General features: G+C 40.3%; 3 protein-coding genes across 3 annotated transcripts in view; 1 reads left to right on the forward strand and 2 right to left on the reverse strand.

The window, feature by feature from the left end:
• Positions 1-14,855, reverse strand: part of ino80 (INO80 complex ATPase subunit) — a 50,555-nt gene extending 35,700 nt beyond the window's left edge. The window contains exons 1-21 of the mRNA XM_079645271.1: positions 14,653-14,855; positions 13,146-13,211; positions 12,782-12,973; positions 11,957-12,114; positions 11,760-11,827; positions 11,084-11,230; positions 10,872-10,992; positions 10,533-10,738; positions 10,368-10,421; positions 10,077-10,280; positions 9,231-9,435; positions 8,868-8,935; positions 8,567-8,782; positions 7,893-7,973; positions 7,438-7,533; positions 5,399-5,458; positions 3,284-3,426; positions 2,483-2,567; positions 2,271-2,388; positions 2,003-2,088; positions 81-248 (exon numbers count right to left, since the gene is read on the reverse strand). Of these exons, the coding sequence (XP_079501397.1) occupies positions 81-248; positions 2,003-2,088; positions 2,271-2,388; positions 2,483-2,567; positions 3,284-3,426; positions 5,399-5,458; positions 7,438-7,533; positions 7,893-7,973; positions 8,567-8,782; positions 8,868-8,935; positions 9,231-9,435; positions 10,077-10,280; positions 10,368-10,421; positions 10,533-10,738; positions 10,872-10,992; positions 11,084-11,230; positions 11,760-11,827; positions 11,957-12,114; positions 12,782-12,936 (2,439 nt within the window). The 5' untranslated portion in view covers positions 12,937-12,973; positions 13,146-13,211; positions 14,653-14,855. The remainder of the gene's footprint in view (positions 1-80; positions 249-2,002; positions 2,089-2,270; positions 2,389-2,482; positions 2,568-3,283; positions 3,427-5,398; positions 5,459-7,437; positions 7,534-7,892; positions 7,974-8,566; positions 8,783-8,867; positions 8,936-9,230; positions 9,436-10,076; positions 10,281-10,367; positions 10,422-10,532; positions 10,739-10,871; positions 10,993-11,083; positions 11,231-11,759; positions 11,828-11,956; positions 12,115-12,781; positions 12,974-13,145; positions 13,212-14,652) is intronic.
• A 618-nt stretch (positions 14,856-15,473) lies between these two features.
• On the reverse strand, positions 15,474-21,807 carry vps18 (VPS18 core subunit of CORVET and HOPS complexes). Its single transcript, XM_079643135.1, has 9 exons — positions 21,378-21,807; positions 21,081-21,222; positions 20,798-20,889; positions 20,203-20,453; positions 19,699-20,055; positions 17,703-18,965; positions 17,076-17,285; positions 16,733-16,969; positions 15,474-16,339 (listed from the first exon to the last, which is right to left on the reverse strand). Exons 1-9 carry the CDS (start codon positions 21,466-21,468, stop codon positions 16,043-16,045), a joined length of 2,940 nt encoding a protein of 979 aa, XP_079499261.1. The 5' UTR covers positions 21,469-21,807; the 3' UTR covers positions 15,474-16,042.
• A 1,521-nt stretch (positions 21,808-23,328) lies between these two features.
• Positions 23,329-26,460, forward strand: rhov (ras homolog family member V). Its single transcript, XM_079646731.1, has 3 exons — positions 23,329-23,685; positions 24,162-24,220; positions 24,588-26,460. The coding sequence occupies exons 1-3, from the start codon at positions 23,481-23,483 to the stop codon at positions 25,032-25,034; spliced, it is 711 nt and encodes a 236-aa protein (XP_079502857.1). The 5' UTR covers positions 23,329-23,480; the 3' UTR covers positions 25,035-26,460.
• Positions 26,461-27,348: the final 888 nt, after the last annotated feature.

Below are 27,348 nucleotides of genomic sequence, written 5' to 3' on the forward strand. Positions count from 1 at the left end.
TTTTTGACTGCTGTATCTGGATAGCTTTTTATAGCTGTGTTCATGTTAAATGTACTTTATTCTATTTTGGGACGTCCTACCTTCCTGAACTGCATGACCAGGTTCATGAGGGAGGAGGTGGTGTTGTGGGACAGCTGTGACGAGCCCATGGAGGACTGCAGCAGATCCTCAATGGAGATCTTGTTCCTCAGAGCCTGGTAGAGCAGCCTCTGCCGGGACGTCAGCTGGCAGTAGGTCAGGATCTCAATCTGTAGAGGGAGAGAGAACAAGTGTGTAAAGAGTATTGCAACTATTAAGGGTCGAACCTGCAAGGGGGGCTAAAAAAAAGGAGATATAACGACAAATAACTATTTTCTTGATTTTCTTGGTGGTTTTCTAAATCTACATTTGTTCAAATCATTCCGTTTTAAAGATTTCCAGTGTTTTATTTGGGCCGATGACACTTTAAACAGTCTGGTTTTCATTAAGCAAGAAGGGAATATGTGCAATAAGACAACAGCGGATGAAACTTCTCTCAATTGGAGATGTTAAAAAAGATTGATTTAAAAGGTAAACGTTGGCTTTTGCATTTATATCACATGTGGAGACAGTTAAGACAAATGACTCAGCATTACTGCTTTGTTATCCCTCCATAGAAAACACACAGTATTTTCACATGGCTCGACGGACATGTGTATTTGTGGGTGCAGACTCCATGCCCAGTCTGACCCACATTCTTAAAAAACACACATCAAGATCTTTGGTTGTATCGGGGGTCATGCTTTGATGAGAGCAGTGAAAGTGAACAACAACAAACCGTTAAAAGCTAACCATGCACCGTGAGTGAACGTTACTATTGGCTTGTGTGTGCGAAGTGGAGAAGAAAAAGGAAGTGGGCTGGCATGTTAGAGTGAAGGAAAGTGAAAGAGACATATGTGGGGGAGAACTCTGCCTCCCACAGCGAGTGAGTGATTATGTGTGAGTCCAACATCTGTCAGGAGGATCTGCCAGCACAAGCCTATTACAACACTTTCTCTGTCAATGAGGAGGGGTACGGGGGGACAGATGGAGGGAGGGCGCAGGTTTAATCAGGAGAGGAAAGAAGTGGGACGACATGGTGTTGACTTTTGTCTAAACATATGGCAGAATCTTTTCAGCAAATGATATTTGGATGTGGTAAAGCTCCACAAACGCTCGTCCCCGGGGGTGGTTTAAGGAAAAAAAGATCTTTATATAGCCATGAGAAAAACGTTTGCAAACATTGGTAAAAGGTTATTTTTATATGTTAACATGCAACATACATTCGTTATAACTTAAATGTTCCCTTATTAGAATAACATTAAGAACATTTTTTGTATAACTTTGATTTAACTTTAGAGAACATTCAGGGAACGTTTCCCAATTATTATTTTTTTAAGTTTATGGCTTTAAATAACCTTCAGGGAAAGTTTCCTAAATGTTCTCTGAAGGTATACAAAAAACATTTAAATTACCCTCGGGTAACGTTCTTAAAAGGTTCTCTAAAGGTTTTTGTTTTTTAAATAACCCTCAGGGAATGTTCCCTTATGAGGAAAAACCTTTAGAGAACATTACCCGAGGGTCATTTAAATGGTTTTTTGTATACCTTAAAATAACCTTCAGAGAACCTTTAGGGAACATTTCCTGAGGGAAATGTTTATATTTTTGTAGACGTTTACATTACCTTTAGAGAACCTTCAGGAAACATTCCTTAACAGGTTCACTAAAGTTTTTTAAATAACCTTAAGGGAAAGTTCACTGACGGTTTTCTTATGTGTTATCCTAAATAACCTTCAGGGAACCAGTAGGTAATGTTCCCTGAAAGTTACTTGTTCGTTTGGTTCCTGGAAAATCCAAAGCCCTTCTCGAGGAGACCACATGGAAAACATTTGCTCTCAAAACATGGCAACATGTCCAGAACCAAATGCCCAATTACTTTCAGAAAAAATGTTAAACTCTGGACAAGAATCTCAGTTGCCACATTGAATACATTCCCCCCCCCTACCTTGTCTGAGAGCTCGTTTTCCACATCCTTCTTGATTCTGCGCAGCATGAAAGGCTTGAGGATCATGTGCAGTCTGGAGAGTTGGTCTGAAACAAAAACATCCAACAATCGTGTTTAGCTGCAGAGAAAATCACACACATCACTGAGCAGAGATAACAGTTCAATGCTGGCACACAAATTACACATATCCACGCGAATAACCTGATGTTTTGCCGGCTAAAACAGGGGATAAAAACAGTTTTTTCAGAACGCCGGGGTTTGTACTCACTCTCATCGATGGCAGACTTGTTTTCAGCGTGGCTCTCGATGTCTCTGGAGAACCACTCGTTAAACTCGTCGTGGGAATCGAACAGTGTGGGCATGATGAAGTGCAGCAGGGCCCACAGCTGAGGGAAAGTAATAACACACAGCCGTCAACAGATCTGTCTGGCTCACACTGACTTCCATGAACACACTAACACACAAAAACACACTGCCCACCTCAGCCATAGTGTTCTGGATGGGCGTCCCGGTGAGCAGCAGTCTGTTTCGACACTGGAACTGCAGAAGGATTTTCCACCGGACACTGAAAAAACAGAGGGGAACGGTAATCACACCAACTACTTGAATTATCAAGATAAAAAAACATTGTGTTACTAGTTTTGTAGATTTTGGCCTGAGTCAATAGTAATCATAAAATGACGCAAACCTTTGTACTTGTAGAGGTGGTAAACTGTTTTTTTTAAACAGGTTTTCAAAACATTTTTAAAAGGATCATATCGCTGCCCTGCGTGTACTAGTCAAATGTTTCCAAATTAAATATCAGATCTACGTAAAATAACTTGCAGAGACACGCAAATATAGAAATACTATATGTTTACGTAGTCAGTAAACAAGCTGTATTAAAATGCTATATTTGATTTCATTAATAGGGAGAAGGCTGAAACAAGAAAAAACAAAGTACGGTCTTCTAAAAAGTAATAACATGAGTATTAAAATATCAAGTATTTTATTTTAACATACAGTTCAGGAAAAAAATATTAGAGACCACTACAGCATTATCAGTTTCTCTGGTTTTACTATGTATAGGTTTGTGTTCGAGTAAAATTAACATTTTTTTATTTTACTTCATAAACTACTGACAACATTTCTCTGTTGGAATTCAACTGACACTGGAATTGAATGGATGTGTATTGCATGTAGAGATTGAGATTCAAGAAACATTTGGAGTGGCTGTATTTGAATGCACCCTGTGATGTGTTTGGGTAAACAGTATTACTGAACATGATGTTTTCTGCGTACCTGGTGCTGCTTTTCAGAGCCTGCGCCTCATCCAGGACCATGTACTGCCACTTGACCCTCTGGAAGTACTTCACGTCCTGCACTACGAGCTGGTAGCTGGTGATCACCACATGGAACGGGGCATTTCGTGTGTAAAGGGTTTTCTATTGAAAGGTAGCAATATAGGTGAAGGAAGGGTTATAGACAGGAATAAAATAGCATTTATTGAGAAAACAAAACAAACTAGAGAATGCAATTCCTGAAGAAATTGCTAGTGGGAATGCTTTATGCTGAAATATAATGTGTAAGAAGAAAGTGAATAATCAGGAATATTTGGATGACTGAATGGTTTCCATATGAATGAATATTAAGTTAAAAAGTAGCATGAAACTCCAAATGTATAAATGTTAAAGATGTAAGGCTTTGAATGTAGAATGTTATTCGTAGGAAAAGTTGAAAATGCAAAAATAACTGGTGAAATAGTAACATTTGGCAAATTGTATTTTCAAAAACCAGAACATGGGGGAAAAAACGATATAAAACGTTTCAAATCAATTACTAACTAATTATATTCAGTAAAAACACGAGTGAAAATCTGTCAAACAATACATGAAAAAAACGATATAAAACTGTTTGAATCAATTACTGACAAATATATTCTGTAAAACCACAAAGTGAAAAGGTGAACAAAAATAAAGTATTTTTTGCGAAAGAACAAGTGATAAAACAACTATATACAGAAACTATTGTTCATTTGACACTTTAAAATTCAACTGTTTAGGGAGAGATTAAGTTAGCTAGCAGCCTGGCAGCGTTAGCCCGTTAGCGCAATGCTAACGGGCTAACGCAACACTGCTAGCTGTTAGTCCGTTAGCGCAATGCTAACGGGCTAAGACTGGATACGCTGCTAAGAAGCTGTTTCCTTTAATGTGTAAATTAATATCAGTTCTCACGCCAATAAACAGTCTATGAACAAACTCAAACGGTGTGTTATACTTTTAAAAAGAGTTCATTTGACCCTTTAAACTTCAGGTGTTTATGGATACATGAATTTACCTAGCAGTAGTCAGAGCAGAATAAATCTCCCGGGCTTGGTGTGACGCATCTGCTAATATTGATGCGTTCAAGGACACTCAGAAATGCTAAAGTTACCGATGAAGAGCGCTGGAAAAGAGACTAAATTAGAGTATTTTTTGTATTTATGTTATATATTTGTTTAATAATATAATTTGTTCACAGTGTACAAATGTGAGTGGTCAGGATCCATTATCAAAAACACCGTCATGCATAAAGACTGACATGCAGAAAGAGCCTTGAACCATGTCAGTTGGAGTGATGACATCATCGTGTTCCATTACACAGGTGTTTGTATTTGAGCTAATGAGGCGTCCAGAGATCAAAGGTTTCCATTGTTCTGGATGAGAGATAAACCTCTTACATGTGAACGTTTTGTGGAAGAACCGTAACAGATATCTTTGAAATTTCAAAACGTGAAGCATGTCAAGGAAGTTGAGTATCTGAAGTGTAATTTTTGTGTACTTTCGGGTTAATAATGTGGCCTTTTTGGCAGTTTAACTAAAGGTGTGCGGCTGCTGCTGTGAGGAAATATCTGCCTGAAATTACAATGGGCTTTAATGGAGACATGTTGAACGTTTTTGTCACTTCATGCCCTCAAGAGGCACTTTGTTTAATTTTTTTTTTGCTTAATTATTTGTCATTTTTCAAGCTACGGGATGTTTTCCTACGTTTGTCATGAAAAATGATGTCTCAGGAATGTAGGGATGGTAATTATGGCAGTTTAAAAAAAATATATGAAGGCAAATTTCAAACTGTCCTCCACTCTAACTCTGACATCACGCACTCTGCCTTAACGAGCTGCGCAATGTTAAAGTTCAAATGTTAAAAATGTGATGAATTATGGGATGTTTCTCTGGAATTATGAAAGTTATGAATGAGAAAAGTAATAGCCATCGATTCCCGACCGAGCTGAACGTTTTGATGTTTGAACGGAGTTTCTGCGATGTTCAATGCGGGAGAAGAAGCGCGGCAAAATAAGTCGGCGGAATAATAAACTTTTCGTGCGTAGAAGAACAGTACAGAACAAAGCATTGTATGTTTACAACTCTGTTTTCTTACCTGGCTCCAAAACTTCCGAATCACTTTGCGATCGTGTGGATTCCCCCAGTATGGCAACACCTGACCAGAGATGGAGAAGGGTTTTGATTAGTGCTGACAATCGATTTAAAAAAAACTGCGTTGATCACCATAATAATCTTGATAAATCACTGATGAGTAATACTAGTATTTCCTTGTAGTTTGGGGGAGAGTAAACTAATACACTTGTGGTGTAGTAATACAAATGGCATGTCAAACTGGTCAGAGAAATCGGAGATTTTTTTAACTTTATTTTAAAATTATTACTGAATGCATGAATCATGAATCATGATTACTCCGCTTCCTTTGCCTTTTCACTGCAATGTGATTCATGGTCAACATCCACATGGGTACAACAGGTGCAACTTTGAATCAAACTTGGTACTGGTTCATTTGCAATATTTTTTTTAAGTTTAAGCCCTAATTTTGATAATTGACTCATAATAATAATAATATAGCCTTAAAATATTCCATTACAAGTTAAAGTAAAACATACAAAGTGGTATGGTATAGAAGATTTATCGATTAATGTACTTAAAATATCAAAAGTATCAGTACTCAGTATGCAGAACATCACAGTATTATATTTGTATAGAATATATATTGTAATCCTGTTTTTATCACAAACAAATAGTGTGTTGGGCAAGTTACTTTTAAAACTAGTTATAGTTATAGCTCTCAAAAAAGTAACTAGTTCCTTTATTAGTTTCTAAATTATAAAAGGAACTAGTAACAAGTTACTTTACTTTAAAAATAATAACAATAAAAATACAAGCTTTTGTGTTGTTTTGTGGCACAGTAAGAGAAAAGACAACTCCCCATCATTGTAGCAATTATCATTGTGAAAAGATATGTTTAGACATTTTGACAGGCATCTTTATTGTAGCCTCAACAATCAAGAGATTGGCATTGCTGTTATTCGATGTGGACAATGCTTTCTGTCCTGCACACAGTTTACATTTGACCGTATTTTTTGCGTCCTCTGTAAATAATTTAAGCAAATTAATATCAAAACTGAGTGTTTACTTTTAGCAATGTAACAAGTAAACAGAGCTACAGGGATGTTCCCAGGAGAAGCATGTAGGCATAGCAACGGGTATGATTCACAGCCTCAGTCAGCGAGTTGTTGATGTGCAGTGTGATGTGAAAAGATTTGCACATAATTTCATCCCTCATCGCGCCGGTGTTCCATTGTTTTCAGTCAGTCCTGCTTTGAGTGTGTAGGAAGCTTATCTTCAAATGGTGTAATAGGGTCTTTTCACACCTCATTAGCAAAACTAACTGGAAATGATTTATTTTTGAATTCTCAGAGAAAATGGGCACAGCAACAAGTTAGGCATTTAATAGTGTGTGAGTGTGTGAGTGTGTGTGAATTAGAGCATAGCCAACAAATTGCCGTGTTTGATGAATGCTTTTTAACATTATTGAATGCACACAGCCTGTCAGAGGCCGGTAAAGACATGCAAAAGGAAGTGCAGCCACTCAACAATCAAAGTGTTGACAGCTTTGGAGTCATGGTACCAATGTCCTGGTGCAACACTGCCCTCTAATGGAGGGTTCTGGAAATTCTGGCCGTTTTTGAACCTTTCATCTTGGTTATAAATTATCAGATGTTTGAAAAAAAAAGAAGCATTGGATCACGAAGTCGATTAGAGCAGTGGTTCTCTACCTTTTTGATTCGATTTTCCTAACAATAATTATGTTTGCGTCTCCCTCCCCACATTGATCGTTCATTAGTTACCTGAACATTTAGCAGTATTAATTCTGTGAAAGCTTGGAAATGAGTAGGGCTCAATGATATCACTGGTAAAAGCAATTGTAAAGTAAAAGCCATTCCTTACAACTTTTTGGAGACCCCCAGAAATGATCTTGCGACCCCCTTAATGGTCCCGGAACCAAGGCTTACAACCATTCCATTAAAGGAATTAAAGCGAACATTAGAGATGAGGATGTCAGGACTCCTGCGGACGTGATTTCGCAGGTGTTTCCGCTCAGCAGAATTTCAAAAAAGGGATCCTCACCTTGAAACTGGGCACGAAGCGAGTGAACTCCTGATGCCAGTTGTTGAGCGTGGATGCAGGAGAGATGATCAGGAAGGGACCCCAGATGTTGTCCTTCTGTGCAGGAACAAGAAAAAGGGATTCAGCTGGACGGCAGGTGCTATTTGTATGTGTGAGAAGCTCTGAAAACAGGAAGCCATGGAGGGAGACGGTGTGCATCCTTCTTTTAGGGATAGCTCATCACTTAGCACACATTTCCCCTAGATTTCACTGTATCTGCTTTGGGTGTTTTGAGACTAAACAAAAGCATAACAATGAAAACAGTAATGTGACAATGAAGGGTCTCTTTAAAGGATGCAGGTGGAAAAAGAAGCTGGACGTTACATGTTTTCTTAGGTGAGTAACAACAGCAGAGACAATCAAATATTCCATGCGCTTTTTCAAAGTGTGAGATGGATGAAAGCCTTTGGCCTCACCTCTGCTAAGTGAGCCAACAAGGCGATACTCTGGACCGTCTTCCCCAGTCCCATCTCATCTGCCAGGATTCCATTGATTCCCTGCAGAGAGAGAACACAGGAGAAAATAAATCAATCAGTGGGTATGAATAACAAGTACAAAATATGACACTGCAACTTTTGAATTATTTTACTGTTTTATAGTAGGCCTACAGATGAGTCCATACTATAAGTATACGCCTATAAAAGCATCAACATTCATTGACCTTTAAGTATTTTATTCACAAAAGATACAAATGTATATTTCAAACAACATAAGCACATAGAGAAACAAGAGGAGTCATTCTATCATATGTGTCCAGAAATGTTTCTTTCATTCTGTACAAACAATTCTGTACAAAACAAGTTTAAAAAAGGGAACATGTGAATTGAGTTTCACGTAAAAAAAATAGTGTGACACAGGAAGGAGGGGCTCATGCTAAAGGCTAATATTTGCCGAGCTTAATTCCCTGAAAACTTAAGATCCAAACATATGATGACTAAAATCCTTCTTGGGTAGTTCTAATTTTGTTAGCAGAGTACAAACAAATGTAAGTTAAGAACAGTATTGAATCCAGGACTTGCAGGACATTTTTGTATTCATGTTTTAAGCACGGATTGTTGTGTCTATTGAGTGTTATGGGGAGAAAATGTACCTGTTCATAAAGGTTGGCAAGCCAGTTCATGCCCTTGAGCTGGTAACCCTTGAGCTTGCCGTCGAACATGGCGGGCTGAGGGATCTCCTCGCCGGCGTGGATGGAGGGGTTGGCGAGGCTGTAGCTCTCTCCGAACCCTGAGCCTGAGGACGGGCCTACAACGGCGTGCAGTGACGCACAGCGACTGTCCTTCGCCTCCTCGTCAAACATCCGCGTCTGCGGGCAGAGAGTTGGAGATTAGCACAGTGTCAACAGGGGGAGTGTGTGTGGAATGGATGAGTGTGTGCAGACATCGACTCACTCTCTCTTGGTGAATCTGGTAGGCTTCTTTAGCATTCCTCATCGCCTGGGACTTGTAGTAACTGCTATCTGCAACCGTACATAATCCACTCGTGAATAAAACAGAATAATTCAACATTTCATTTTCTTTCCTATAAACAATACCTAAAGAATGTTCTTCAAACAAATGATATATATACTTTTTTTTTATTGAGCTTGAAAATAATGTAAAATATCATCATTAGTAAACAGAAAATGTTGGGAGGGAAAATATGAAATATAATCTAAACGAAACAGAATACAAATATACTAATAAATGGTTTATTAGGCATGTATTTAGAAACAAAGGGAAATACTATAATAAACTTGACTGAGCCGTTCATACCGTAATCCTCCTGTCCCATTTTGACCATCACTCCTCCTCCGATGTCGATCTGTCTGAGACCCGCACTGTCCTCCAGCTTCCTCAGAATCTCCACCTGAGCCGTGTCTCCCTCCGGACCCCCCATGCTGGCTTTACCCCCCATGAAGTGAGCATACAGCTCCGTCTGGGTGATGAGGAAGTTCAGTTTACGCTGCTGACGCTTGGCCTGCGAGAGATGGGAGAAAAGCAGGAAAAAGCCATTTCCTTTAATATCACCACTCTAGATGTTTTTAATTATGTATACTTCCTCTTTAGACTTGAATACTTGTGTTTCATCAAGTTATATTGGAACAGATGTAATATGCTTCTGTCTTTATATTTGATGTGATTATTGGAATGAAACCAGTTTTTATGTAATCCACTTTCTTTAATTAAGTATGTGACTCCCTTTGTGAGCGTCAAGCAGAAGAGGAACCTCTTTTTTGAACACAGAGAACATTTCGTTTTTTAAAGGCCAACAGCTGTGTATTGAAGCAGACTATTTTGTAAGATAAAATCCTATTGAGAATGTAGGAAATGATACGATTACGGATATCTTTTCTCAAATTCAATGTGACTTTCTGTTTTATTACAGTTGTTGGGTTCACACCTTTATCAGGGGAAATCCTACGCAGTCACAACTCAAATGTAGTTAAGCACTACTAATTCTTCTTTATCTGCAACTGTGCCAAAATACCAGCTTTAATCTCTGTGGGAAGACTACAGTTTTGCAGCGTTTTATCGTCGATTTACCTTTCCAACCTTATAAATGAATCTTACCTCTTCGGTAAAACCTTTTGCAAACGTTTCCCTTTCCTTTCCACCTACTTCTTTCATCTCTTCGTCCAGTTTACGCTGCTCCAGAGCCTCCTTCTCCGCCCTCTTCCTGTGCTCCTTCTCCACTTTGTCGTATTTCTTCCAGTAGAGCATCATCTCCTTGGTGAGGCGGCGGGCCCGCGGTAACGTCTCCTTGCAGTTCTTCTGGGCCTGGATGGCAGCGCGCCGGACCTCTCTCATGCACTGATGAGCCAACTGGGACAAAAAGGGACAGAGGTTAAATATCCCACTTAAACTCAAATGTATCCTTAATCAAACAAAAACTGTGATGTGTACACTTACCTTTTTGGCATTGGTCAATACTAAGTTCTTAGCAGAGGTCTTCTGCTTGAAGGTCTGCAAAATAGTAATAAAATAATAATTACACCTTTCCAAATAAATGTTTTACTATATATAAAAAGGAAGAAGCTGTTTAACGTTGTCTTTGTCACTGTTATGCATGCGAACCTTGGGAATCTCCTTTTTAGCGATTGTGAGCCAGACTTTACGCCGCCGTGCGTTCAGCTGCTCAATGGTGAGATGCTTCTTCTTCACTACGGGCAGTGGAGCATCATGGGAAAACTTTGCGAAGATCTTGGTGATATAAGGACGCCCATCATCCAGGAAGTCCCCCTCTCCCCGTTTCTTCTTCTTCTTCACCTTTTTCAGTTTTGCTAAAAAAAATATATAGAATAAAAACATGTAAATTACTATATTTAAAAAAACATGTATGCTTTTTTAGTTTGGTTATTTACATAACTGTGATTCTAAAGGATTCCAGAGATGTTAGTTTTTTTTTGTCTTTACCCTTGAATTTCTTCTCATCTTTGATTTTCTTCTTCCTCGGGCCCAGCAGGTGGCGCTGCTGCTCATAGAAGGGATCATGAGTAGAGAGGAGTCCAGTGCTGTAGTACTGGTATTGGTGAAGCTGAAGGGAAAAGGAAAATAAATGTGAAGATGACATTACAAATGGAATTCCTTATGTCACCAGACGCTGTGTTTATGTGAGCTTCTCCTACCTCCCGGTCAGAGTGGAACTTGCTCTGATGCTGCCTGGTGAAGCGATGGAGCCTCAGCATGTCCTGCAGCTCGTCCCGGGACAAACTGAAGTCAGAGTCATCCGAGTCCGTGTCCGAGTCCGTGGTGTCGTCACTCAGAAGGATAGTCTGCAGGAGACGGAGGAGAAACATGGTAAAAAGGATACAGGGTACAGAGAAGGACAACATCTGTGATCTTTTTATTCAACTGTATGGATAAGTCAAATATAGTTAAGCAGGTCAAAACCATTGGTAAAGGGAATGGACTGGAAGCTTATTACATTCCTAAATATATAGGAGGATCAATTAAGGGGCACAGATAGTTCATAATTAAATTGCATTTGAAATAATGTTAGATTTTTGGCAAGAGCTTGAATGGAAAATTGAAATAGAGGATAAATAGCCTGAGATTTAAGTAAAAATGCGCTTTCTCTTGGTACTTTTACTGTTTTTAAAGACAAATGTATAACAATCATTTACATTTGTGTCCATTGAGTTATTTACAACAACAAAAAACATGACAATTTCAACAGTTTTTTCAAGTTTGGGTTTAGCCAAGTTTTAGACCACTAAATAAATATATTAGTTTTATGAGTAATCCATTCCTCAACTGAACAATTACATCCATAGTACAAATGAGAAAATGTCTATAAAATACCTTCAGCCATTTCCTGTTCTTCTTCAGCTTGGAGAAGTTGTAGAGACTCGCATTATCTGCCTTTTGGTCTGTGGAGTTAAGAGGGGGACAAAAAAACACAACATAATATAAATATGCATGAACCCCTGTGAACAGTTAGACAAAACCAGTGTGTACTAACATGTGCATAACATAAATATCAGTGTTTCTGTATGTACCTTTACCCTGCAGCAGGACTCCGTTGAGGGGCTTCTCCTCTGAGAGCCCATCCTCTTCCTCACACGGCTCACTCTTCACGGTCACAGCTGCATGCTGAGTGGGGGCGTCCAGGGATAACCCCGTCCCCAATCCTCCATCGCTGTCATCACTCTCATCACTAGAACATGAGAGGTATGCAGCTGTGAGCCCACTCTTTGCAGCCTATAAATATCTAATCTTCTCTTTGGATTTGTATCTGGTAGTATTAATACTGTATCCATGACAGGGGGCACATTGTAGGACAACATTAGATACTTAGGACCTGATATACTGGATGGAAGATTGCTACAATATAAGTCAAATCACAATGTGGACTAGTGCAATATCCAAATCGCAGTAGGTGCAATATTTAGTAAAGAATATGTTTTTTTAAATCATTCTGAAAGAAGTATAGTGGTGGTGTTGTAGAACAGCTTAAAAAAAGTATATAACATATTAAATTAAAAAGCTTGTTTAGTACAGGTCCTTAAAATAAACATAATTCACACCATGGCCATTTAGTAGAATTGTTCAAGGATAACTTGAATAATGATTTAAAAAATAAAAAGATAATGCCTTGTATTATCCTGAAAATAATAGCAATGACTTATTTTTACCAAATCGTGCAACCCTTTTACAATGCAGTGTTTTTAACCAGCAAACCCATACACACACAATTGCATTCACAAAACAATTTTTAACATCCAAGCATGAGCCACTTAAATTAACCCTAAAATGTTATCAGGGGCTAACTTGAGCCAAAAATTGAAAAGTGTTTGCCCACCCAGACTCTACTCTGCCTGTACCTGGTGGTTATATCTCCATTGAAGATGGCGGCAGTCTGGCGCAGGAAACTGTCCAACCTCAGGGATCTTTCCAAGCGCTGCAGGTAGAGAGGTTTGGCCAGGCCAGAGCTCCCTGATTCCCCGGCCTCCGGTCGGCCCCCCTGCCCAGACGCCATGCAGCAGACACCTCTGCCCAACAGGGCAGCGCGTTTACTAAAAAGAGAGAGAAGAAGAAAGACTAATCAAGCCCTATATCTCAAACTGAGTCATGTCGGAACAATGTCATTTAGTCCAAAATTTACTTTTGTACTCCATTGGCTTAGCACGCACTGTAAAATCCTCATTGTATGGGACTTATTAAGCAGAGCATAAACATTGGACCTACCTTCTCAGTAAGGGATGCCATTGTCCTTGATTCCAAGATTAATGATCAGACAATGGTGAAAGTCCCCTATAAAAGAAGAAACTGCAGTCACACACTGATGTTCACACATGACAGTGATATAGTGTTTTTATAGGTGGCTAGTGTTCTTTCATGTGTGGTGTTCTGCACAATTCTGACAATGTGAATGCTCGTAATTTTCACAGAAGGTTTCCATATTGAAATGAAATGACTAAAACAAAAAAAAGCTTATGCAACATTACTATGCATTTAATTGAATGAATTGTACATGATTTGCCATCATGTACATGATGTCAGTACTTTATAGTACAAAATGCATTGATTCAGCTTTCCTTTATATAAGAAGAGTTGATTTACTATTGTTTGAATAATACACTAGGCTAGTATACTGCATACTATTTTAACAGAAACAGTTGGATATATTTAAGTGGTTTGAGTCCACCATTTCCACTATACCGTTAACACACCTTAATGACCAAGTGTTACCACATAATATTTTCAGATCAGTAACAGTTTATTAAGAGTCATATTGAATATATTTGAAGTATCATCTTTTAATGGTTTGAGTCAATTATTTAAATATCACTTAGTAACCGAGTGTTGATGCATTGTCTAAGTTATCATTTAATTTGTGAGTGGCAAGTGATGTTTTTGAGTTATGACAGTGAGTGACGATTCGGTTGTCCTCCTCAGTAATTACTTTTCATTACGTATTCACTTTACTTTGATGCAAGTTCACTCTTTCGCCTGTTAACGGATGGCAAAAACTAAAGCCAACTAAGAGTTCGGAAGCTTTTTTAAGAACAAAATAGGTTGTTGTTATTAATAATATATATCGTGTTATGCTATTACGTCGTTATACTATGATTAGCTAGCTTGCAAATCCAAGATAGCGTTAGCCAGGTTTGCTAGCTAACCTTGGATGGTGCACTGGGTTGTAGCTTGCAGGCTAACAACCGTTAGCTGCATTGCTAATAAGCAGAAGCAGCATTGCCTCCGATCAATGATAGTAAAGGGTCAAGGTGCTTGTATAGACACACACCCACACTGACAGCTTACTGGTTTAAGTAGGGGACACTAAATATACATTGATAGTTGATTTCCCAAGCATCTGGTCTTTGTTGCTATAGCATCCTTGCTATCGCTTGTGTAGCTTTTCATTAGAAACGTTAGCTTATCATTTTGACACAGACGTCCTCTCACCATTAATATGAAGTATTCAAATCGGGTCTGTCTCTTTAAGGCCACCACCTCCTTGCCTAAACAATGTATTAAGATGATATTGGTTTAATGGCATTTCTTAAACAGGCTAGTCGCGGTGCAGCGAGAGCAAGGCCCTTCGCCCGCGCCTCCCGTACCCTTGTTTCGGCCACAAGCGGGGACTCGGTTGCCTGGCGAACGAATGATCCCCATGTTTTAATTCTTTCTCCCTCCCGGCCATCTTCCCCCATTGCTCCTTCGCCATAACAACCACCATGGAGTCTCTCACCTCGGCCCCGTGTCCCCTTTTGCGTCTCTCTCTCCGCTGCTGCCGACTCTCGGTTCTCTGACTCCAAAATGGCGGTTTGAGGCGCCGAGCGAGTCTGTGAGCTTTGAGTCGGCAGCAACAGCAGAGAGGCGGCCACTTTCTGTTACTGAGAGAGCAGAGACACGACGCCATGGCGAGGGTACAGCAAGGAGCAGGCGTTATAATCAATCGCAGAGAGAATGACGCTCTCCTGTGGATGTCTACGAAGGCACGAATGTGACAAGAAATAGCAGCAGTATCGTTCGTTAGTTTAATTAGATTAATATCTATCATATATGACGTTTTGGGCGGCATATGAACAACTTGTACAAATGCATCGATTCAATTCCGATCTCGATTAATAGCGTCTGCACACAGCGAAGATTACCGAGCTACGTCTGACGTCATTATACGGGAACTCCGTTTTAGGTATGGTGAGACAGTTGGGATATCCAGGGTAAAATATGACCATTGTAAACTTGTATACTATTTTCAAGTGAACTCCAGAAAATGTGAAAATATACATACTTGTTTTTTTGCAAATGTATGAAAATGTATTGTCACTTATAGAGGTAATAAATATGTGATACACACAGAATGCTAATCATTGTTTGGATCCAAAAAATGCTTGCTGTAACAGTAGCCTAGCTCAATTTTTTGACATGCTTTACTATTAAACTGCATAAACTATTCTGTGTATCGCTTAAGCCCACTGATGTGATGATGTTTGCTGTCCTCCTCCAGGGAGCAAAGGAATGGTGAAGAAGGGTTTTGATTTGTTTCAGTCCAGTCAATAGTTAAAATCATTTGTTAAATATTTATTACATTAAACAACCAAAACATCAGTCCATCCATACTGACAAGCTTCAATGTGCCACAAATCTATCGTAAAACAGTGAGTATATAAACAGTTTGATAATCTGCCCCACGTTACCTGTAGGATGAACTAAGAGCCGATGATGGCGCGGTTGAATTGAGCTATGGAAGTGCAGGTTATGTTTCTAATAGACAAAGCAAGTGCATAACTTAAAGTTATTAATAGATGTATAGTGCAGTTATATCTGATTCTAGCTTTTGAATTATTTTCTGCCATCATATTCAGAGGTTCAGCCCTGGCAATATTATACATCAGTACATCATTGTATCATTTTCCACAATGTCCACTTTTTACAGCCATATAAAGTGCAAAGGTCTTTAAATCAGCTTCATATACTGCCAACCAAAATAACACCTGAAGCTGAACAACAGTAGGCAATCAGGTGAATGTCTGTATCCACTGAATGGGTCAGTCCTACGGATGGAGCAGTTTCATCAACATACAGGATGGTTGGCTGTCATGTCTTTTTCGTATTGAGAGGAATTGAGGCCTCATTCATAACCAGCTGGATTTCTCCTCCTCAAATTTCTTTGGATCAATGAAGGGCTTGTCGATGGACTTGATCATCAGTTCGCCGCAGTAGACGCACTCCGACGCGATGATGTCATCCATGTCTGATTTTATCTGCTCGCGGCTTGTGCCCGCATTGCCCTTTCCCAGACTGGCAGTATCTCCTTCGTCCTTGGGAGCCGGGCGGTGTCGAGACTTGGAGGTTTGTGTGGTCGCGGCCAGCTTTTTCTGCAGCTCCTCTAGACGACTCTGCTTAAGGGGCGTCAGGTGAGGGGTTACTTCCTAGAAAGCAGAGGAATAGAAAATGTGCTAACGATCAGTACGTTGATACTTTTTAGTCAGTTCAAGTCTGACATTTTTCTTGCTTCTCAGTAATGTAATTTACAACATCACAAGGATAACTTCACAATCAATATTTTCAAGACCCCTTAACTTACATTTAATCCGGGATTTAACTCTGTATTCATTTTGTGAACTCATTGATGCACAAAAGAGCACGTTTCAGTTTAAACCATCCTGTACCTCTGATTTGATAGTTACAAACTAATTATTTTGTTGGCATCTTTTAAATGTATAATTGAAGATATATTTCAATCATGATACTTTTAAGATTTCAACTAAACTAAAAGAACACATCATTTGTGCAGTGGCACAGAAGCAGCCTCTGAGATATACCTGGAACAGGCAGTCGTAGTGGAACATGTGTCCACACAGGAACAGATAGAAGGGTCTGTTGAGTAATGGGAAGTCACATGAAGCACACTTTTCTTGGGAATCCACAACGCCATATTTGTTCCTCATTTCCTGGATGTCCTCTCGGATGCGTTTAGCGCTCTCCGTGGCCTCCTCCATTTCCTGCTTCAGCTCCTCGATGTGCTGGTTGTACTCCTCCAGGGAGCTGCAAATGGCCTCCTAAGTATAAAAGGTTCACCACCAAAATCAAGTCAAAACATATTGGCATTATGTATGGATATGTTTCTCTTGTTACAAAAAGAAAAGGAAACTCTTTGTTACAGACCTTAAAATGGTCAATGGTGACAAAGTCTGGGAAAAATGGCAGGATGTCTTCAATCTTGAGCAGGTTGCAGCTGGACAGACAGTTCATGGCTTTCTTCACATCTTTCTCCTCCTGCACCACGTGCCGCGCGATCTTCAGCCAAAGCTTCTTCCTCAGTTCCTCGTCATCTTCAGGCAGGTCCGCACACGACTTGGCCAAGTCTACATCTACCTATGGTTGATAAACACATTGCAAGTGAGTGGCATTAGTCAAGTTCAGTCAAAGATTTATGATAAGTTTACTACAAAATGATGCATAATTTGGACACATTAGAGTGGCATCTATCTATTTTCTCTATGATCGATTAATCTGCAAAATATTTTCTTAATTCATAATTTGGTATATAAAAAATAGTCTGAAAGTAGTGAATCATTTTTATCCCAGTTTCTTAAAAGTGCAATAATTCTTAATATTGAGTAAAATATGATATAAAGCAGAGAGAAGTCGGAAATATAAGAGGCTAAAAACAGCATTTATTTCTATTTTGGATGAAAAAAACCTCAATCAATTTACAATTAATCGGCAAATTGATTCGTCGACAAATTGCTGCAGTTCAACATGCAAAAAAAAAAAAAAAACATCACTTACTTGTAAAGCGAGATCCACTGCCTCCTCATACAGCTCCATAATCCTATAAACCAGCACACAGGCCTTGAGGTAGCCGTTCTCAGCGCACAGCCTGAGGGCGTACTTCAGGTCGTAGTGGATCTCTGAGGGGTGCGTGCCCGCCTGCTCCAGGTACCACAGCAGGGAATCCGGCTTGTACTTGGCGTAGAGCGACAGCAGGTAGTTATGGATGGCCTCCTCCGTCACGGTCAGCTCGTACACGCAGAACTCCATGTAGCGGATGGTTTCGCTGATCTGCTGCGTGCTGCCCATCTGGCTGTAGTTCATCAGAGCCGGGATGAGCTTCTTCGGGTCCAGCCGCTTGCCCATCTGGATCCACGCGTCGACCACTTTTTTGGGAATGTGCTGCATGAGGACCGGGGAGAACTTGTAAAAAAGCCTTTGATCGCAGTGCTTTGAGAGCACATCCAGGGCGGCGCTGTAGTCGTCGTGTTGGCAGTAGTGGGATATGACTCTCTCGTAGTCCTGCATGACGACCGAGAAGTACACCATGTCGTCCACGTTGCCGTGGCTGGCCAGCAGGTCGTAGATGGTGGTGCGGTTGTTGTACAGGCACTCCTTGTGCTTGGAGCTGCTGAGAAATTCTCGAAACTCTTCGCGGGTCTCCTTGAAGATGACGCTGTTGCCGTCGCTCTCCAGCTGGCCGAGGCTGTTCAGGTAGAGCTCGGCGAGCCATGTGACCAGCAGGGTGATCTGTGTTCTCTCGCTCTGTTTCAAATGGTTCAGTTTCTTCAGTAAGAACTCCTTCAGGGCTTCCTCCTGTTTGGCTTCGATGAACTTGAGTGCTATCTCCTCAAAGTAGTTCTGGGTCAGCGCGTAGCACTTGGCGCTGTCGATGTACCGCTTGTTCTGGAAGCAGTGCTCGGCTTCCTTGGCCAGAACCATGTCCATGCAGTCGGGCCGGTCCCGGCAGTACTCCTTGGCCAGGTCGAACTTAGACATGCTCATGTACATCTGCCAGACGTCCCTGGCCTCGCGCTGGATGTGGTACCGGAACACCGCCCGCTCAGTGTAGATCCACACCAACCCTCCAACTGGGTCCTTGATCATCTTCTTTAGGGTGCCAAATTTATCTGGGAACACATCCTCGTACACCTCCTGTCCATTCAGGGTGCAGATGGCCTTTACTCGATCATGGAGGAGCAGCAGGAAGTGGAACTGCGTCAGCACGATGGAGATGGGCTTGTCGAGACTGATGTCAATGTCAGGCGTGTACTCCCATACCTGTGTCATTAGGGGAGAGAAAATGTGGAGGAAGAGAGCATAAGATAAGGAGGACAAAGGAGTCAATGTGGAGAAGGTGGAGTTATTATTGAAAGACGAATGATGTGGGATTTTTGCCAATATTTTCCAACTCCTTCTGATGAATTTCCAATGCCGATGCTAATATACGCACATCCTTTTTTTGTATAGAAAAAGTATAGAAATCAAATCTCTCCTGTAGTGGAAATAGCATACCCTTATATAATGTTGTTATGCCTTGTGTTACTGTTTTGGCTCACTGGCAGATTCAAAAGGTACATGTTCACCAAGAGTTTTTTTCAATAAGAAAACTACTACATCTAAGCTAACAAGTCAAACAACCCTTATATTTTTTTAATGTGAAATCTTTAAACTTAACGGAAAAATGTATCTTTAACAGGCTTGAATAGTGCTGTCTCTTAAGACAATCTTCAAAATAGGCACAACCAGGGCAAATTTGACCTATTTCAGTAGTCGCAACTAGTCTATTAGTTTTGAACACTTTAAAAACCTCCAAACTGCAAATATTTTTTACGGGATCAGATTCATATCCAGTTTGAGTTACGTACAAATTTGCATCATCTTATCGGCCTGTCATATCAGAGGAAATGTTCATTTCTGTCCAACGCTTACATTTCATTTAATACTTATGCAGTGCATGATAACCTCATAAATGTTTTAGCTTCTGAATAAACGTTTTTAAATATACATTTACCTGTACATCGCTCAGCAGGGAGTCAGGCCTGACATAATCCAGCTGACCGTAAAGAACTCCGTTACCCATCATCCAGCCGAAGGACTTAGGTGAGTTGCGGAGCTTCGGGGTGTAGAAGGTGATCTCGCTGTAGCCCATGTTGGCTGGGAACTCCTGGAAGCTCGGCAGCAGGTCCTGGTTCTGGCTGAAGATGGAGCTGAAGCCCTGCTGCTCGGACCCCTCGGCCAACTTACCCACAAACTGGAACAGACGTTTGCGGGTGGTGGCGATGATGAAGTACTTGTTCTCTGAGCCCCCCCGCTCCACCTCCAGGCAGCAGACTGGTGCAGGCTTCCCATCCTCCTCCAGGGAGTGGACCTGTTTCAACAAGAGAACATGGTTATTTTCATGCAAGGAGGAATAAATAAATGTGAAGGATGGTTTTTTCTACAACAATACCACTAAATTAATATCACATACTAAACAATGCAACCCACACATAACAATATTTTACGTCGTACGTACCTGTCTGAAGTATTGATCTGGATTGGTGTTGAACAGGCTGCCCTCAGTTGCAGAGATCTCCGCCTCAAAGATGATGCCTTGACTGGTGCCAACTAGGACAGGTCCTGTGTTTGTCTCATTGCCAAGCTGCTTGTTCCAGCCCACGCTCTCGATGAGGTGGCCTCTCCAGCGGGAGAGACTGCGCACCTTCTGCGTGTTCCTGTTTAGGTACAGACACTCGCTGGTGCTCAGGCAGATCAGCAGATGAGAGCCTGTGTGAAAAATACAGCTGATTGAGTTAATAGGTCAAAACCGACTCACTAATACTATAATATCATGTCGTAGCATTTAGAGAAATTCCGATGTAATTGTGAAATACCTCATGATACCCAATAAATGTACTATATAAAACAATAACACAAATATGTGTGTCCTGTATAAAGGAATGACTTGAAGCTATATAATTAAAACAATGCAAGTCTATTGATTACAATATGATGGACGATTGACTCACAGAAAGTCTCATTGTAATAAACAATATGTAAATGTAATGTATAAATATGTCCCAAGGGCAATTTTTTCAAAAAATCTGATTAAGCACTGTCTTTTTACTCACCAGTGGGGTCCAAGAACAGTTTGTGCACTTTACTTTCATCTTTCCGTCCTAATTCAATCTGATTAGGTTGATCTGGCTTGGCCAAATCAATTCTGTACAGAAGAGAACATTAGTATCAGTATCTTGTATCATTAACAACTCTTTTAGATGCTCCAATAACCAACAGCTTACAGCAGATGAGTACAAATCAAAAGGAACAACAAGCACTAACTCAAGGTAATTCAATCAAAACCGTACAAACATCAGTGGCCGATAACAGTGTGCTTAGGACAGTGTTATTTACCTCAGCAGGGTGTCCTTTCCCAGACTCATGCATAGCTGATTGTTGCAGACTGCAAGATGGTTTATCCTCTCAGGTGGAGTAAAATCGATCCTCTGCTTGTTGAATATCGGCTTCTCTTCCTCAAGTCTCACATTCACAAAGCCTAATGTCAGGGAACAAGTAAAGCATGTTCTCAATGAAACCATGGAGTTAACTAATTGTGTAGTTTTAACATTCCTTAAAGGTTCTAACAACCTTACAGCACCCTTGAATGTAACTAGCTAATGAAACGGAGCAACTCCAGAGAGGGCGACTAACCTGAATGTGTTATCCCGATGTTGGCATTTGGCAGGCGGCTGTGCTGCCTGGTGTTTTGAGAGTCCTCGTACTCGTCCAGAATTGAAGCCATGGTTTGAAGTACCTTCTTTCTAACTCGTTGTTCTCCCTGTAAATTAATAGCCTACATAAACAATGGCTGGCAGAGAAAAAATCCTAGAAATGTATGCTAAACAGCTAGCTAGCTAACACAACCTCCTCCCATTGAGGGCAAGCGAGAGCATTTCCTCTCACCACGTGCGTCTAAATTCCCTAAGGAAGATGTATAATATGATATATGAAAATGCAGCAAACGTGTAAATAAGCTACATTTCAATCATTCATGCTATCATAATAACAGCTGTCTTAGCTTCCGACTACACAACATAGGGTGGACACGGATAATCAGGTGACAAACGGAGTCATGTGATCACATTTCGTGCAGTGCTTATCTTGGACACCAGGGGGCGCCGTTTGTCCAACCTTAGTGTGAGTGGTTGGTGATGAGATGTTGAAATGTAAAGGTCCCATGTCATGGCCACTTCAACTGATCATAATTCCATAGTTGAGGTCTACTAGAATAGATACATTGTGCAATTTTCCAAACTCACATTGTTTTCTCATACAGCATCTCTGTATTGAGTCATTAGGTCACATGACGTAGAAGTTAATGAAGAAATATGCTAATTCCCCATCAACATATTAATAAAACGTAGGGCCTATATAAAGTATTCAAATGCAACAAAAAGAGGTGTGTTCAACAAATCAATGCTGTAGAGAGGATGTGCTTCACATTCACACAATAGGGAAGCTGTCGATTTATTAAAAAGAACATTGTTCTTGTGTAATTGAAAAGTAATTTGTTGATGGTCCCTAAGTGAAAGCCTCGTTTCGCGGAGAAGATCTCCCCGTCAGAGAACAGCCAGCAGCAGGGAAAACTGAAACTAACTTCACCGCGTTTACAATTTATACATTAAATCAACGAGGCAAGGAGTGTGTGCAAGGGGGTAACCACAGAATGTGAGACAAAAAGACATACATTGAAGTATAAATAAATATAAATAAGGAATATTAAAGGCACCGTTGGTAGCCTAATTATATACATTTATATACACATGTCTTGCAACATACATATACCCTTACAGCAGAGTTGGGAAGTGACTAATTATATTTACTCAAGTACTGTAGGCCTACTTAATTACAATTTTGAATATTTCAATTGTATGCTACATTGAATTTCTACTTTAATACCTTTAGTTGCTTTACAGATTTGGATTAATGTTGTGAGAACTAATCAATAATTAAATAAGACTTTAGTTACACCTGGAGTAAATTTAGTAATTTTTTACTTCAGTAGTAACATTTTGAATGCAATACTTTTACTTGTAATAGAGTATTCCTATTTCCTACACTCTGGTACTTGTACTTTTACTTAAGTACAAGATCTGAGTACTTCTCCCACCTCTGCCTTATAGTTTTATGGGCAAAGGATTACACCAAACAGTAAAGAAAACAATTCCAAGGGGCCTTTAGTGTAAACCCACGCTCATTTATATATAATAGAGGTAGAATAATTATTTTAAAAGTGATGTATGCTTTCTCCTCAACATTACTGATGAGGTAAAGAATAGGCCATAACACGATCATAAATAATGCACACTCTTTATACAAGACGTCATTATATGGAAAGCACAGATAATTCTGGGAAACAGCTTCAGGTTGAGCTGTAGGTTACAATTTAGATCCTTAAATGTCAGACCAGCAATGATGCAAAAATAAATTTAAAGAGTCATAAAATAAGATGTATTGAACATTTGTAAGGAGAAAATCATAAGAACACCTAGATATCTATCTAAAAAAAAAAAAGATTCTTTATTTCTTTCCTCAATGGGAGTGTCTATGCAAATCGCAACCTGTCCGATTACAAACTTCCCCTAAAAGCGTCCCTCCCCACATGTCCCCGTCACTTTAGAACAGGATCTGCTGCCTCCCGGTATGTAACTCAGTATATCAGCACCCAGACAACCCTCAGTATCTATTCTCACCGTCATAGATCCGTAAGGGAAGAGAGAGTCTGAATTCCCAAAGTTTAATGTGCGGCTCGACATGCCACCTCACATGGATTACTTCTCCCACGAGTCCCGAGTCCCCTCTGCTTGCGGGCTGACCCGGGAAGATGAGCTGGAGCCCGGCGTGATTAGCTGCATGCTGGTCGGGGACGGAGCCGTCGGGAAGACCAGCATGATCGTCAGCTACACCTCCAACGGATACCCCACGGAGTACCAGCAGACTGGCTTTGACGTGTTTTCTGGTGAGTGATCATGCACAAGAACCAATAGAGAAAAACAAATTCAAAACTGTTATTGTCATTATGCTACAGCCTAGTTGTTGGCAATGAAAATCCCAAGCCAACAGTGCAACAAGATATGTGGAAGCAAATTAGTGCAATACAAAAAAAATCAATACGAATTGTTTTTTTTAATGTTTTGAATTTCATTAGTTGCTGTTGTGTTTGCTTAGGTTCAGTGTTTACTGACACACACAGCTTTTATTTAAAAAAAAATAATTTACTGTATTGTGTGATTGCCATGTCATGTGCGTGTTTTTTAAGTTAAATAGTTAAGATCTATTTTGTCATGATGCATACAGAACCACATTAAATATATATACACATTTTATTACAGAAAAAACAATCATCAAATCAGATTTATGTGTGAGAAATATGTTGGAAAACAAGTGATCTAAACTGACTGATACTAACTGATTCATGTTACTGATTTTCAACAGGTCAGGTCCAAGTAGAAGGAGCCCCGGTTAAAGTTCAGCTGCTGGACACTGCTGGACAGGTAAGACTATCTGTTTGTTTTTCAACAAGAAAAAATGTCACCATGTTACTTTTAAAGGGTGTGTTTAGTGAGCTTTTTATAGTACCGAATTCACACCTGTTTCCTGATCTTGAGTTAATTATGTCAAGGGAAGTGATACAAAATATAAAACCACCATTCCAAATAAAAGACGCAGATGTTCTAGTTGTAGTCAAGATGAGTTGTGAAGGTACACTTTCCTTGCTTCATCCAATATGTGACTCAGTACCATGATTTCACAATGTTAATAGATTACCTTTTTCTTTAGTGAGTCAGCGTCTTTCACTCATTTCTCCATCATGTCTGCACATAGTTTGATTGACACTAACTGTCTTTATGTTCCATTCAGGAAGAGTTTGATGGATTCAGAGCCCTGTCCTACGCCCACACGGACGTCTTCCTCCTGTGCTTCAGCATGGTCAACCCCACCTCGTTCCACAACATCACCAAGAAGTGGGTTCCAGAGATCCGGGCCTACAACCCGTCCGCGCCCATCGTTCTCGTAGGGACTCAGTCTGACCTTCTGCTGGATGTGAACGTCCTCATCAACCTGGACCAATCAAATGTCAAGCCAATCCCGAACTCCAGGGCACAGAGCATGGCGGACAAGATCAGGGCTGCAGACTACGTGGAGTGTTCTTCGCTCACACAAAAGAACTTGAAGGAGGCGTTTGATGCGGCCATTTTTGCTGCCATTAAGAACAAAACCCGCAAATCTAAGAAGAGGAGGTTTTCCGACAGACACACTAAAGCTTTCTCCAAGTGCAGTTGGAAGAAGTTTTTTTGCTTCATCTGAAGTCATAAACAGACCCTGTGGGTTGTGAACAAAACTTTAATTTATTAATATCAGTTATTATATGTTGTCAAGGCTCAGATTTAGCCTACAATTTAGCCTTGTTTCCTGTTGTGTAATTGGACTATTTTACTTTGGGATGCCAAATGTTGCAAAGGGGAAACACTACATGAGCAAAGTAAACATTGGGAACGAACATCTGTGGGGACAGCAGAGAGGATTCTGGATCATTCTCAGCCAGGGTTTTCCCTCTTCAGCAGACACTCGGGACAGTATGAAATTGTGTACATTATATTCAAATATTTGATTGTTCCAGGGCAATTGTAAAAACGTATCAAAATCAAAGTGTGTGAATGCATCAGTGGTGTGAGCCACTCAAGAGAAGAAGGGCTGTGAATTGAGACTTCAAAGGAACATATCACCGTACAGCCACAGAGGAGAAAGCAGAGGCCGTCATGTAAATTACGTGAATTTGCATTTTGGGCTTTGCTACCAGATGCAGCCTTTAATGTGAGCGGGAGAAACAGAAAGTGTCTGTGTTTGAGCAGATGGGCGTTAGCCAATACTCTGTTGTGTTCTCGCTGTCTGCCTACTTCGGCCTATTTATATTCAGCAGCTGCAGCAAGTTCAGGTTGCAGTGAGAGGTGCCACTTTCGTACCTGTGTGTGAACGCTCCCTTGGCTGGTTTAGGTTGGTATCTTCTCACAGAGTTGATCAGCTGACAATGTTATCACCCCTGACATGTATGTTTGATGGGATTTTATCATCTGTTTAAATTCGTGCTTGAAAAGAAGCACAGCAGGACTTCTGTCAAAACAAATGTATTTCCTCCATCTTAATTCTCGGATCGGCACAGTCACTTTGTTTGAAAAACCTCTTGTCCTAATAGAAAAGTGGCACGGGAGTGGTAACCTTTGGCTTTTTGTCCCCGTCTCCCATTAATCTGCATGTGTAAAAAGTAAGCCCTGCAGGGGTCTTGAGTCCCACCCTGCGGATTCTCCCACCAACACAGCCACCCTGGCATTTTATAATTTGCCCCTCTTTTGTTTACATGCTCAATACAATCCTTATCTACTCAATAGTGTAAGATAATACCCTTTTTTCCAAAAAGAACTTGCTTCTATGATGTATGTGCTAAAGAAAGTTAGATGTTACACTCCATTGTAACCTCTGAACCGAGCCAAAGGCTTTATTATACTTCTTGTGGAAGTTACTTTAATGTATATGCTATTTTGTTTGTCAAAACAGGTCGTTTGTCATGTTTATGTATATGAATTATTCTTAAGACATGAATTTGAAATGCATTTACTTACTCCACTTATGTTACATTTATATCACTGTATCTAATTGAATGAAACATCTCCTTCTTTGTGTGTCATCTTTATATGTGGGAGTGATGTGATGCAAATAAAATGAAGTGCAAATTCAACCTTCTGCGTTATGTGTATCTTCAGAACAGCTCAATGTTATGTTTGTGTACTTCACAAGCGATCATTTAAAGAGTATTTAGGTAGCGACTGCTTTAAATTCAAGGAAGAAGAGAATTTAAAAGGGAGTCATCAACAACGGGGAGCATTGTTCTCTGCGGGGTGTCTGAATAATCCTCATCAGCCCTCCAGGTACTTTTCCTGAACCATCTCTCGCTGTAAGGGTATGATAAGTAAGCTCGGGCCTCCGGCTGTGCCGTGGCTCGACCAATTCTAATGCAATCCACATGACTGCTGATGAGGTTTGGCAGTGCCATGCTGTGACTGATGGCTGTGACTGATTTTGAAAGGGCTCGAGACATGGGAGAGTGATTGAGTCAAATCACTGATTGAGAAGAAACAGTGTGCTGCTTTATCACAACGATAGAGAGGGCATACTGTCTTCAAAACTTGACAACATCATTGACGTTTATCTGAAAACTTGATAGAGGTTTGCTTGTACCTGCATTCTTTTATTTTCACTTATAACATATATATTTGTATGTCTTAAAAATGCTTTAGGTGGTGTTTTTGCAGTGTTTCGGTGGGCAGTAGCTCAGTCTGCAGGTACTTTGCTCTGGAGCTGGAGGGTCTCTGGAGTGTGGAGTGGGACTTTGAGACATATGTATAGGTGTGTGACAAATACATAGGTTTTCATTATAATCCTCCATATTCTTCTTATACTTCCTTGTTTTAGGAGACTGGGACATATACGATTTTCGCTGTCAACAACTACTCACACTTTTATGCTTTTTTTTTTGCTTGAGCCAGAGACAATAGATGTGCATATGATTATTTGTACAGCAAACTAAAGTGAGCACAGAGAGAGGTTTATAAACCATAGCAGGGAG

Source organism: Notothenia rossii (genome assembly GCF_949606895.1).
Source record: "Notothenia rossii genome assembly, chromosome: 8".
NCBI classification, from domain to species: Eukaryota; Metazoa; Chordata; class Actinopteri; order Perciformes; family Nototheniidae; genus Notothenia; species Notothenia rossii.

Coding starts and splice junctions, on each gene's coding strand:
- rhov (XM_079646731.1), top strand. CDS start 23,481: ATGCCACCTCACATGGATTACTTCTCCCACGAGTCCCGAGTCCCCTCT. Junction 23,686..24,161: donor TGGCTTTGACGTGTTTTCTG/GTGAGTGATCAT, acceptor GATTTTCAACAG/GTCAGGTCCAAGTAGAAGGA. Junction 24,221..24,587: donor TGCTGGACACTGCTGGACAG/GTAAGACTATCT, acceptor TGTTCCATTCAG/GAAGAGTTTGATGGATTCAG.
- vps18 (XM_079643135.1), bottom strand. CDS start 21,468: ATGGCTTCAATTCTGGACGAGTACGAGGACTCTCAAAACACCAGGCAG. Junction 20,056..20,202: donor CAGATCAATACTTCAGACAG/GTACGTACGACG, acceptor TTGTTGAAACAG/GTCCACTCCCTGGAGGAGGA. Junction 16,970..17,075: donor TCACCATTGACCATTTTAAG/GTCTGTAACAAA, acceptor TTTTATACTTAG/GAGGCCATTTGCAGCTCCCT.